The sequence below is a fragment of the Octodon degus genome, unplaced genomic scaffold (assembly GCF_000260255.1).
Source record: "Octodon degus isolate 3935 unplaced genomic scaffold, OctDeg1.0 scaffold00127, whole genome shotgun sequence".
NCBI lineage: Eukaryota > Metazoa > Chordata > Mammalia > Rodentia > Octodontidae > Octodon > Octodon degus.
Genome location: NW_004524703.1, coordinates 5,340,275 through 5,354,390, shown reverse-complemented (window position 1 = coordinate 5,354,390; position 14,116 = coordinate 5,340,275). Strand labels below are relative to the sequence as shown.

The following is a 14,116-nucleotide window of genomic DNA, read 5'->3' as shown; positions in this document are numbered from 1 at the left end:
ATATTTGCACTGTTGATGTATATCAAATAGCCAAACTAGAATTAAACTATAGAGAAACTCATGTAATTCTGAACTTCATTCATACTATAGAAGATCTTAATTTTCATTGGTATAGTTGAATTCTTTCCCTTTATGAAATAAAAGTGAAAAATCCTGAATGAACCATTAGATACACAGATGAACAAATGCCTATGTGGTCTTGAGTATTTGCCTTGAGTATGGTGGTAGTTTGGCATTGAAATTTATATAGAATTTACTATTTGGAGAAAAATGTTCTTCCCTAAGTTACCTCACTTAATTTGGACTCTGTAATTCTTTATTTTCACATACTTGCAGAGCCATATATGCAGTGTTTTAAGAAAGATGTGATAATAATTAGAAAATAACTTGGAGTTCTGATTAATGTCTAACAATTTTAGCCATATAATGAATGAATCAGATTAGGTAGTGTTAGCATCTATCAAATGCCACAACAACATATTTAAGTAGTATATGTACCCTTTATAAGTGATGTATCTCTATATAAAGCCTTTTGTTTTTCTACCTTTTCTCATAGGGTGATAAGAGATTTGTTTTTAAGTTGTAATGGAGTAAATCAAATAATTGAATTAAATTACTTAGATGGTATTCGAAGTCATTCCCTAAAAGCATTTGAAACGCTGATCATCAGCCTAGGAGAGACACAGAAAGATGCTTCAATTCCAGGGATCGATGGGCTGGATATTGAACAGAAAGAACCATCATCTTCAAGTGTAGATACTCCATTTCATAACCAGCAAGCTTATTCAGATTCTCCTCAGAGCCTCAGCAAATTTTATGCCAGTCTCAAAGAATCTTATCCAAAGAAATGGAAAACTGGTCACCAGGATGTGCATCTCAACACCATAAATCTCTTCCTCTGTGTGGCATTTTTATGTGTAAGTAAAGAAGCAGAGTCTGATAGAGAGTCAGCCAATGAGTCAGAAGACACTTCTGGCTATGACAGTACAGCCAGTGAGCCCCTGAGTCATGTGTTGCCGTGTTTGTCTCTCGAGAGCCTTGTCCTGCCAACTTCAGAATGTATGCACCAAGCTGCAGACGTGTGGGCTATGTGTCGTTGGATCTACATGTTGAGCCCAGTCTTCCAGAAACAGTTCCATAGGCTTGGTGGTTTCCGAGTGTGCCATAAATTAATAATTATGATAATACAGGAACTACTAAGAAATAATGAAGATAAGCAAGGAAGAAAGCAGGGTGATATGAATGCAAATGAAAACCAGGACTTAGCCAGAACTTGTCGATCTGAAGTAACTATGAAGGAAGAGTTATCATCTTTGACTATGAAAAGTGACTCCACATTATCAGAATTAGATAACCTAAAGAAGAGTGCTGACAATTTAGGGAAATTAGAGTCACAACATATTTCTTCCATAAATGTGGAGCAAATTTCAACCTCTGAAGCTGTTCTTGAAGAAGCAAAGCTACTTACAAATCAAGAAACTGAAACCTTGCTTTATAGCATACGACTTTTGGAAGCCCTTCTGGCCATTTGTCTTCATAGTGCCAGAACCAATCAACAAAAGACGGAATTGGAGTTGCCCAGTCAGGTATTACTATGCATATATTTTAAATTATGTTATTTTCCCAAAATTTTGATGTTTTGCACATCCCCTAGGCTTAGCACAGTATAAGGTCTTATGTAGGACACAAAGGAGACCCTTAAGTGACCCTATTCTTAACATAAAGAAGCTTACAGTTGCGTTTACAGTGCACACACCCTATTTGAAGCAGTTTATGCATTTAGTGTCAGATAAGTAAGTCTCATACTGTGTTTCAGACTTCAGAGTTCACATTCTTCGCGTGATGCTCTTCGGTGCCCTGCCTAGGCCCCTTACATTTGTTTCTAGTTCTTGCATAATTGTTATCCTATCTTCTCTATACCTGTTTCTCATGCTGAACTGAATTTGTTATAGGAGTAGTCAGGTTCTTATCCATCCTTATGTTGTCATCATCTGTTGTAGGGATATGGGCACACAGTGAAAGCTTCCTTTAAGGGTATAAGAGAAGGAGAGAAAAAGATTACAATACAACTGCTTCTTAGAATCTTGTGAATCCCTAAGAATAAGGAAGTTGTAAATTATAAAGATGGTTAATTCAAACTCAGGTTTTGAGGAATAGTTTTATGATATAGTTAATTAATGGTACACTAAAATTTAAACCAAATGAGCAATGTGTTTGATAAACAAAAATATTATTAGCCCAGAGTGACGGGACACGCCTATAATCCCAGTACTCTGGAAGATTGAGGCAGAAGAATTGCAAGTTCAAGCCCTGTCTGGGCAATTTAGTGATTTAGTGAATCACTATATTAAAAGAAGGCTAGTACTGTGTACATACATGCAAAAGTTGCTAATTTTAACAATAGGTATTTGGATAGATTTTAAAATTTATATGACTTACCTTCCTATCAATGGCAAGTAAGTGAACTCATTTTCTACTTATTAAATAGTTATTTTGTCACTGTTTATTGTTTTAAAAAGCATATTATTAATATTCTTTGTTTCTTTTATTTTACCGTAGAACTTATCTGTGGAAAATATATTATGTGAAATGAGGGACCATCTTTCACAGTCAAAGGTGACTGAGACAGAATTAGCAAAGCCTTTGTTTGATGCTTTGTTTCGAGTTGCCCTGGGGAATCATTCAACAGATATTGAACATAATGATGCTATGACTGAGAAGGTATGAATCCATTTGGTGGCGTTATTTGGGTTATTTGCCTTTGACAAGCAGAGGCAGGGATGTATCAGGTGGAACTAGGACACTAAATCATATAGTTAGAATATAGGGACCTCAGTTTGATCAGGTGAGTTTTGTGGGTTGTACCATCATCTGGGATGGATAGTTTTTGCTAGTGCCCAGTCTCCAAAAACAGGAGAGCAATATAATGTACTTTTCTTTTTTTTCATGTCATTTATTTATTTTTATTTTTTGGTACTAGGGATCAAACTCAGGACTCTGTGCTTGCCAGGCAGGCCCTTAAACTACTGAGCTATCTCCCCAGCCCCCATTTTACTATTATTATTATTATTATTATTATTATTATTATTATTTTCAATCAGATTATGACATACTTTTCTTAATTTAGCCTAGAAATTTACTAAGAATTATTCTGGACAAGACAGAAATGTATTTATTTGATCTGATAAATGTTATCAATAATTGATAATTTAGTAAATGATAATTCAGGATGGTGATAATATAGGGCTTATCTGATCCTATGGTGGTACAATTTATATTTCTAGAACTCTACTCAATTTATTATTTTTTTTACCCAATTTAAATCACTTAATATAAAAATGTCAAAAAAATAAAATAATAAAAAAAATAAAAATGTCTAGTACTTGCAAAAATAATAATCATTGGTTGTGTCAATTTTTTTTTTCTTTTTTCTGTACTTAGGACAGGGTCCACAGGGTCTACAGGGTCTCACTATGTAGATCGGACTTGTAGTGATTCTCCTGTTTTCAGCCTCCCAAGTGCCTCCTCCGATGGAGGCACTTGTAGTGATTCTCCTGTTTTCAGCCTCCCAAGTGCCTCCTCCGATGGCACGCGCCCACTCTCAATTGCCATTTTAGCATGCCCCGTGGGTGGAGCTGGCATGCCGGGGATCCAACCCCAGCCCTTATGCTCTGCCTAAGCAGGTGCTTTAGTCCATTGAGCTATCAGGCTAGCCCTAACATTTTTTTCTAAAGTAATGATTTAAATTTTTTTTCCTGAAAATACAGTGTTTTTACATGTTTATATATCTTTTATGTTTCTTTTACCTTTGATTAATTATTGCATTCTTTTATCTTTAATATACATATATAATTTTTATTTAATTTTATTTTTTGTATTTTAGGGAAGGCTCTACAGTTTGTTCAGGGTCTCACACCTGTTTACAGCCTCCCAAGAGCTGGGATTACAGGCGTGCACCACCACGCCCAGTCTCAATCCTAGTCTCAGTGCACCTCAAGGTTGAGGCTGGCACAGCACACCCAGGGATCAAGCCCCAGGCCCCTGTGTCTGCTTGCAGGCACTTTAATCTGCTGAGCTATTTAGCCGGCCCTTATTTTTAATATAACTTTTCTTTTAAATCTTTGGTCTAGTGATATATATGTTTTATAATCTTTTGCTGTATTATTTTAATTAGTTTGCTATAACTTTAAAACTTACTAAAATAGCTATTAATACCTTCATTTTAGTACTGAATCAACTGGTTAACTATAAAATAATTAAATACCAGCTTTATGCTCCCTTTTTTGCTGTTGCAATGATATAGTGTACTTTGAGCCTTTTCTTTTTTTTAATTTAAAAAAAATTTATTTATTTATGTATTTGGTACAGGGTCTCACTACATAGCTCGGACTCATAGTGATCCTCCTGTCTCAGCCTCCCCAGTGCTGGCATTACAGGTGTGCATCACCATGCCCAGTTTCAGTGGCTGGCTAGATGTGGGGCTGGCACAGCATGTGGTACCTGGGATTGGGGATCGAACCTAGGTCCTTGCGCTTTCCAGTCAGGCAAGCTCTTAGACTGCCAAGCTATCTCTCCAGCCCTACTTTGAGCATATAAGAAAAGGAAGGTGTCTTGCTGTAGATATTGCATAGGAAGTTAATGTTAGAACTTGATTTCTAAGAACCTTGTATATAGACAGTTGAATTCTGAGATCTTTACTCCCTTTGAAAATTTGCCATCACTTTTCTAATTATCTATGAAATATCTTATTTATAAAAATCCTTTGAAAAGATGTTTTATTAGCCAGGTGTGGTAATACACACTTGTAATCCAAGCATTTGAGAGGCTGAGGCAAGAGGATCTTGAGTTTGAGACTAGCTTCATTTACATAGTGAATTTGAGGCCAGCCTGGCCTACATTGCAAAACCTTCTCTCGACAAACAAAACAACAACAAAAAGACATTATTTTCATTAACAAATCTGTGAAAATAACACACAGTTATTAGCATTAATTTATATCAAGTATAGTTCTGCCTCATTGTGGTTTTCACTCATTCCCTATTTGTAGCAAGAATTAGATTTGTTTTTCAGTGAAACTGAAAGGCTCTGTGGCTTTGTTAGAAACCTCTTTTATTAAGGTGTTAGCTGAGAAAAACAACATTGCATGAATTTCATAATCTTACAATGGCTATTAAGATTTATTCTTTTCTTAAAGGACATATTGATTGGCTCTGTCCTTAAAATTACTTCTGAGTAATAAATGTTCTATTACTAAGAATGAGTGAATGTTACAATGATTGCCTTTAAATTACACTAATCTTAACAGAGTCATCAATCTGAAGAAGAAGTATCATCCCAGCCTGGAGATTTTTCAGAAGAAGCTGAGGATTCTCAGTGTTGTGGTTTTACACTTTTGGTTGAAGAAGAAGGTTATGAAGCAGATAGTGAAAGCAATCCTGAGGATGACAAAACCTGCAATGATGGTAAATTATCCCAGATGTATTTCCTGTTAGATATGCAATTCAGATAGTTAATTAGCAAAATGGCTCATAAGGATACCATTTTAGAATTTTGCATTCCTTACAATTTTATTTTATTTTTTAATGTATTTAGTACAGGGTCTACAGGTTCTTATTACATAGATTGGACTCATAGTGATCCTCCTGTTTTCAGCCTCCCAAGCACTGGGATTACAGGTGCTCACCACCACACCAGTCTTCTTTACAATTTTAAAAGGGCATTGCATTATCATTGTGTTTGGTTTTCACAACAAGTGGGGTGTTTGTATATGCAATGTAAGCAATGAGGTAAATCTTATTACACTGTGCATGGGTGAAAGACAGTCTTTACTTTCATATACATTCTACTGAAAGACAGTAAGTGTCAGAAGTAAACAGCATGGGAATATAAAACCAGGTGATATAATAGTGACTAGGTGGGTGGTCAGGGAAAGCCTTTCTGAAGAAATGATATTTATGTTGAGATCACAATAAAAAAGAGCTAACCAAACACTGGCACTTCATTATGAGTAAATGACAAAAGAGGTGCAGAGACCCTTCTGAGACGCACGAGGACATAGCAGGATAGATTCCTTCTTAGCTTAACACTGACCAGATTGTCCTTAGGCTAGAAGTATAACCATCTTTTTGTCTTTGGGTTAAAATGGGTAGAATGGAAAAAATAGATTGATTAATGGTAAAGATTTTTGGAAAGTTCTGTATTTTCATATGCTGGCCTTCCGCATTTCACACTACTATTGGTCTTCACTAAGTTTAGAATAGATAAACTATTCTTCTTCCCGAGTTAAACTTCTCTTCCCCTTGGAGTGATTGGGAATAATCATTGATATTCCAGTTAAAAGGCCTAGTGAACACGTGGTTGGTACTTTTTGAAAAAATATTGATGTGATGGTGGTTTTATAAGATAGGTATGTTTATATAATGATAGATTTCTTTGCTTTTGTGTTTGCTACCTGAATCTCCCAAGAATTCTGGTTTAGTCAGAAATTTATAAATTTCTTCAATATATGAACATTTTTAGAAGAACACAGCAGTCTTTTTAAAAGATCATTATCAGTTTTCCAAAATGTAATATTGAGTAAGACAGCATTTGTTGGGGCTGGGGAGATGGCTCAGTGGAATAAACACTTCCCTGGCAAGCGCAAGGGCCTGAGTTCAATCCCGGTTCGAAAAAAAAAAAAAAAAAAGACAAAGACAGCATTTGTTTCTACATAACGCTGTGGTAGTTACTGTTCTCATTGTGGAAACAGTATCCAAACTTAAAGGGAAAAGCTTGGTTAAAAGCTCACACTTTGTAGAGCTTTCAGTTTGTAATTGTGTCAACCTCCAAGGCAGCAGTTCCTGACCTCTGGGGCAGCAGAAGACAACAAAAGCAAAAGGGGAGTAACTTTCCTCTTTCTGCCCTTTTTATTTTATCCAGACTCCTGGGATTAGGGTAGTGCCAGTCAAATCAGTGGACTAATCCAGCAACCACCTGCCCTTAATCCCAGCACCTTAATCGCAGTATTGCACTATGAATCAGTCACAAGCTAGATTCAGGTGCCTCTGAAAAGCCAGACCCCTTGACTGCATGAGGCTTTGGGGAGACATCTAGACATAAACCATAACAGAAGACAAAGTTTAGAATTCAAGCAGGGGCCGAGGAAATGGCTCAGTAGAATAAGCACTTGCCTGGCAAGCACAAGGGCCTGAGTTCAATCCCTGGTTCCACCAAAAAAAAAAAAAAAAAAAAAAAAAAAATTCAACCAACCAATAGCTACAGATGTTATTTTCACTGAACTATGGAAAGTGAATTAAATTACCCTATGATTTAGGTATTTGGGGGTCATAAAGTTTGGGATAGTGCGTTTTCAATTGTATTAGAAAAAGTTATTAAATTTATATTACATGTCTATAAAATTGCTGTTGGTAATATTTCTAGTTTTACTGATGATCAAAATTACTTTTAAGAGTATTCCATTGGGGCCGGGGAGATGGCTCAGTAGAATAAGCACTTACCTAGCAAGCGCAGGGGCCTGAGCTCATTCCCTGGTTCTGTAAAAAAAAAAAAAAGAGTATTCCATTATTTTCAAACTATGTATAAGACTTTATTGTTTAGGATTTGTGCCTAATTAAAAGTAAAATAGGAAAAAGTTTTGCAAGCATCTTTTTATAAATAGCGCTTTTGAATGCTGAATCTTCTGAATGCTAAATAAGGTTGAAATGTGTGTTCAGTGGTGAGAGTATAAAAATAATCTTTTCTTTTCCCTTTTCAGGGGTATACTTAAAGCCTGAAACAGAAGTCTTCAGTGCCATAGTCAATCCATATGATTTACTTGAAAACCTTACTCAGGGAGAAATAGTATATCCTGAGATTTGTATGCTGGAGTTAAATTTGCTTTCTACTAGTAAAGCTAAACTTGATGTGCTTGCTCATGTATTTGAGAGTTTTTTGAAAATTATCAGGCAGAAAGAAAAGAACGTTTCTCTGCTCTTGCAACAGGTAAGCGAGACATTAGATTTGATCAGTGTTTATCAAGTCCATGCCCAATTACCCAGTACCTTATTTATAACCTAACTTGTCTAAAAATTAGTTGAGAATTCCTGTCCTTAATGAGTTATAGAAATGACCCCTGAAAGTATAGGCTTCTCTTGTCCTTTAAAATACCTTCAATGTGCTTTGACCTTAAAGTGATACTCCAAAATCTTCTAATCTCATATTTCTCTAAAGTAATATAAAAAGTTCAGACTGCCATTGGATAACTAGTAATTAGTTTAGCATTTCTGAGAATTGATAACATTTAAAAAATTGCCTTTAATTGTAATGTATGCTCATCATTTTAAAAAACATGAGAAAACTGAGGACAATACACAAAAAATGTATAATCCTACATGAAGCATTCTTTCCAGCCATCTAAGAAAAAAATCACACACAGGATAGTAGGCCTCTATGCATTGCAATTCCTTTGTGTTTTCATGAGGTAAGACATTTAATTTGTGCATTTCATTTTTTAATCTTCAGGGAACTGTGAAAAATCTTTTAGGCGGGTTCCTGAGTATTTTAACACAAGCTGATTCTGAATTTCAAGGTGAGTTGAAAATATTAATTTTAAACAAACAGCTTTAAAATAATTTGCTGTTGTGTGATAATCATGGCTTCCACTCAAGTAGTACCGGGTGATTTCAAAAGTATTTTTATACACATCATTGAATTTGCTCCTTAGACCGACTCAATGAACCAGACTTAGTATAAGCACCTTTATTATATTAAAAGGAGCATCTAGACTCTGAGTGACTGAGTTGTTCACAGTAATGTTGTAGAGACTGTCATCCAGTATGAACCTTATATGTCTGCCTTATTTAATATCTTCTACTCTGTGCTCAGTACTTTTCAGAATCCATAGAGAATATATGGATCATGCTATCATGATTTTTTAACTCAAATAACCAAATTTTAATTGGAGTACAAAGGATGTGTTAGCTTGTGTTTGTGTGATGTTTCTTTCAGATTAAATTCAGATTATACATACATTTTTGGCAGGAATCCCCAGAAGTGCTGCTGAGCTCTTCTGAGGGCATCACCTCAAGAGGTTTATGATATCTAGTGATGTTAACTTTGATTACTTGGTTAATGTGGCGTCTTCTGGGTTTCTTCTTTGTAAAGTTACTATTTCCTCCTTGTAATTAATAAGTATTTTATGGTACAGTAACTTAAAATATATAAATATCCTTCTTATCATACTTTAACCTCATAAGCTGTGCACAGTGGTAGTATTGTAGCCAATGAGGTTTATCTGAAGTGTGATTATTGCTAATTGAAAACTTTAACCTCATGAGTTTGGCTTCCATTGATGGTCCTCAATGGAAATAAATAGTACATGGTACTTACCAAAAAGCAATTTTCCATTTTCTATTTCTATCATTCTTTGTACATTTATTAATTGAATTTGTACTGTAAGAAAAAGGTTTCCATTTGCCCCATTTACTTATTTAATGTATGAGTGTATTATATCCCACATTATACTCTCTACCTATTTCCCCTTTTATCACCACCTAATGTTAGCATGGTATATACATTACAGTTAACGAACTTATATTGCTATGTTATTACTAATATCCATAGTTTATTCAAATTTCATTATTCATTATTCAAAGTTTTTACTTCATGTTCTTTATTTGTTCAAGAATCCTATATAGACTACCACATAATAATTAATTATAGCTTCTTGTTTCTGTTATGCTTTTCATATTAAGTCTAGGAAGTTCTGACTTAAGGTCACAAAGATTTATTTTAAAAAATAATTTTCACTATATCCTCTGTTCTTTGTTTTCTTGCATATTAATTGTAATCTTGGGGCCTTGGATTGACCCTACATATGCCATATATCGTGTTATCCACATATCTCATTTTGTATTTTTTTTCTTTTTTGTGGAACTGGGGACAGAACTCAGGTCCTTGTGCTTGCCAGGCAAATGCTTATTCTACTGAGCCATCTCCCCTGCCCCATTGTATTTTATTTTGTGAGATTTTTCAATGCAATTCCAACTTCTAGTGTTTTAAGTTTGGCAATTATCTGTTTAATACTTTAGAGCTATTTTTGTTTGATTATTTCCTAGTTATTTTTTGTATAAGAATATATTTGCTTTTTTATATGTTGAAAAATGTTTTTATATTGCTGATTCTAAAATATTTTGTGAATTTTCTGCTTTTATATTTAAGAATGCTGTTGGAAGTTTCCTCTTATGTTGTAGAAGTTAATTTTTTCTTTTTTGACTTCTTCCTGGAATGGGTAGTCTATTGTTTTTGTCACTGGTAGGTCAACTTTAATTTAGTTATCTTACTGTTTCTTCACAAATTTTATGATTTCTAGATGTACAACAGTATTTGATCTTTTTCTGTGAAATTATGTATTCATTTTTCTTAATTGAATATGTACTGGCTTTAATTTTTCCTTTCTTTTTCACATTTAGTATGCCAGAAAGTATTGGTCGATCTCTTAGTATCTTTGATGAGTTCAAGAACATGTGCAGAAGAGTTAACCCTTCTTTTGAGGGTATTTCTGGAAAAATCTCCTTGTACAGTAAATATGCTCTAATTTTTATATTTATATGCCTTAATATAATGTTTTGAAAATTATTTAGAAGTCATGAAGCTCTTTCTTTTGGTGTGGTAATTGTATATAGTCAGTTCTATGTTGATATGTTTGAAGTAACCAATTTTTTATTATTTACTTATATTTTATTTCATTTCAATTTTAATTAACTAGATTATAGTTCCTTTAACTCACTGTACCTCCAACCTTTGTGCTTGAGGAATGCTAAGTAATTTTAAGGAGAGTCTAATGATGAGTAATTACAACTTTTTTAGGGGTAATTCTTTTCTAACCAAAAATCCACTCTCAATTATTTCACATATTTTCCTTTCCACTGATATAGCTCAGTGGCTTTTAATAGCTAAAATACCCATTTTTAATAATGAAACTCTGAATAAAGGACTAAGCAAATACAACAGAAAACTTCATGTTTTGTGTGACGCAAGATGAGTTCTTTCAAAGCTCTTCCTGTTTCCCTGCCCCTCTGGCTCCACAGCTCCCAGAGAAGCTCTGTGCACACAGGTCAAAAAACTGTCATTGACACTTGGCTGTGTGTTTATGGAAGCCTTTTAGTACTTCTCCTGAGCATACTCCTCCTGATGATAATCAACATTAGATGTTACGTTATGCATGAGAAGGGCATTTCACTAGGTTAATCTTTCCTACTCTTTATCTTGCCTTAGATTTTTTAATATTTTAGTTCAACAAAAACTTAAAATTATGAGCAAAATTCTTATTTCAATTTTCCAAACACGATGAAAGAAAATGTACTTGATTAGAGAAAAGCCATGTGAATAAATTGCAGTATAATTGAGCAATCAATTTTATGAAGTCAGTCATGATCTAATACCATTCAGAAATCTTGAGAACTTATAGTCTTTGGGTATATATCCCCAACTTTACTAAAAAGTAATTGAGGCTAAGCATGTGGCTCATACCTATAATCCCAGCACTCAGGAGGCTGAAGCAGGAGGATCTGTGAAAGTTCAAGGCCAGCCTGAGCTATATAGTAGGTTCAAGGCCAGCCTGAACTGCTTAGTGAAACCCTGTCTCAAAAAAAAAAAAAAAAAAAAAGGAAAGAAAGAAAGAAAGAAAGAAAGAAAGAAAGAAAGAAAATGAAAAATACTAAAGAAAAGTAATTGAGAGTGGGCTGAGGAGATAGCTTAGAGGAGTGAGTGCCTGCCTGACATGTGCAAGGTCCCAAGTTTAATATCCTTGGTATCAAAAAAGAAAAAAAAAGGTAATTGAGAGAACATAAGTGGAAACTTTAAAAAAGGACCTGAAAGTAAAATAATTACTAGAGACTAGGGAAGGTGTTGGGGATGGGGCGGGGGTGGGGTAAAAGAAGGGTAAATGGACATGATGTGTGCATGTATGAAAATATGGCGAAACCATTAATTCATACAGTTAGTATTTATTAATACTTACAATAAAGATAATTGAGAGAAGACCTGAGACTACCTGGAAATAATCATTTTTATTTTGCGTAAATGATTCCTGATATAATATTTATAACAAAACTAATCATAAATGCTGTTTGTACCTTTAAAATATCTAAATTTAAATCCAACAAATCACAAGATTATATATTTTAAGAATAAAATGCTTCAAATTTTATCTTAACTGAATAAAAAAATGGAAATTTTAAAGACATGATATAGAGCTGGGGAGACAAATATCTGCCTGGCAACTGCAAGGACTAGGGTCTGATCACCAGTACCGCAAGCTGCGCTGGCCCTGGAACCCTGGGCATGGTGGTACACACTTGTAATGCCAGTACTGGGAAGACTGAGACAGAAGAGTCACTATGAGTCTGGACTGCATAGTGAGACCCTATTCCAAATAAATAAACAAAATAAAAGATTAAAGATTTGAAGATATGATAGAAAGCAGCTTAAATAGAAATGCTGTTATAGATGGGATGTCTGTATTTTCACTTATAAGCCAAATTTCAAGATTACTGTCTACCTGGTTTCATGATTATAAACTTTCATTTATTTTCATATTTCTTTAGGAAATTCTTCTTCTGGGTATTTTGAAAATTGTTGAAAGTGATGTTACCATGAGCCCCTCACAGTATCTAACTTTTCCTTTGCTGCATACTCCAAGTTTAAGCCACAGTGTCTCATCACAAAAATGTCCTGGGATTTTAAACAGTAAAGCCATGGGTTTATTGAGAAGAGCACGAATTTCACGGGTCAGGAAAGAGGCTGATAAAGAGAGCTTTCCCCACCGGCTTCTTTCCTCTTGGCACATAGCCCCAGTCCACTTGCCGTTGCTGGGACAAAACTGCTGGCCACACCTGTCAGAAGGCTTCAGTGTCTCACTGTGGTTAAATGTGGAGTATATCCATGAATCTGAAGGTGGTACAGAAAAAAGAAAGAAGATAAAGAAAAGAAACAGATCATTAATTGTACAAGACAGCAGTTTTGATGGATCAGGTATGATTGTAGGGTTATCTAATTTGTACACTAAAATTTTTCAGATGGAAGTTTGGGTTGAGCACTTAGGGTACATATAGCAATGTTGGAACTAGCTCTTAACATGTTCTTCACTTTGAAAACCTTACTAAATAGTGGTAGGTTCTGAGTTACCAAGCCTGAGTTGTTGTAAAGCCTTTAAGTCTGTATTCCCTCCTGTACTTTTTGTCTTTAGGGAGAGAATAGGTATATACTACATATGCAATGGCTGTTGGAGTCAAAATCCCCATTTCCTGCCTCTTTTTTTAAATTTAAATTTTTATTTTTTCCCCATAATTTTATTGATAAACAAGTAGCAATGAGACAGTTTCAAATCAATCCTGCCTCTTTTTTGGTCCCATTACTTGATTGGTGTGGCTGGTCATGTTCTGTTCCCAGCCTCTATACACAGCCCCATTCCATCTTCTTTCTCATCTCTTCAAGTTTTTTTCTTGCTGAGTCTTATCTCAGTGGCCCTCCCCCTAGCTCCTGTCAAAGAATGTTTATATCTCCAGAGTTAGAGCAAAATTCATCCCAGTCCTTCCGTGGTTGAAGATTGCTGTTACATTGCCTTGGAACTGCATCTTGTTTTGGGCAGAAAGAAGCTGTTGATTAAAAAGCAGTTTATGGTGGTGGGAAGTCAGATAAGTAGGATCATTTTTAGGGTTCCAGAAATAAAATGATAGGATGAGAGAGATGTTGAGGGTTTTACATAACATATTCATAGAAGTGCAGGTCTCAGTAACTCTTCATTCCACAAACCTCACCATCCATGGAGTCTCTGTTTCAGGTTTTCACTCACCAGGATATGGACAGGAAAATCCCTAATGATGTCTCCAAGATTGAAATGATGGGAAATGTTGTCTTATAACCACAGTTTGGAGTCTGAGTCCATTTTTGACACTTTCTGTGTTATTAAAATATCATAATACTTGTGTACTTTTACAGGTTAGCTTAGGAAGGTAAAATTTTATTCAAACTTATTCATTAGGTACCATACAGTGGTGTATATTTTATTTGTAGTCTCTTAGTTAAATAAATCTAAATTAAACTTAACTATGGAGCCAAGATAATATTTATTAATTTT

General features: G+C 34.8%; 1 protein-coding gene and 1 non-coding gene across 2 annotated transcripts in view; both read left to right on the top strand.

The window, feature by feature from the left end:
* The window catches only part of Lyst (lysosomal trafficking regulator), a 289,805-nt gene that overhangs the window by 70,671 nt on the left and 205,018 nt on the right, over window positions 1-14,116 (top strand). The window contains exons 6-12 of the mRNA XM_023700860.1: window positions 557-1,586; window positions 2,560-2,721; window positions 5,306-5,462; window positions 7,754-7,980; window positions 8,500-8,566; window positions 10,449-10,558; window positions 12,585-13,011. Coding sequence (XP_023556628.1) covers window positions 557-1,586; window positions 2,560-2,721; window positions 5,306-5,462; window positions 7,754-7,980; window positions 8,500-8,566; window positions 10,449-10,558; window positions 12,585-13,011 — 2,180 coding nt within the window. The remainder of the gene's footprint in view (window positions 1-556; window positions 1,587-2,559; window positions 2,722-5,305; window positions 5,463-7,753; window positions 7,981-8,499; window positions 8,567-10,448; window positions 10,559-12,584; window positions 13,012-14,116) is intronic.
* LOC111812535 lies at window positions 9,232-9,368 on the top strand. The gene has a single exon (XR_002818026.1). It is a non-coding gene; the product is annotated as a U4 spliceosomal RNA (small nuclear RNA).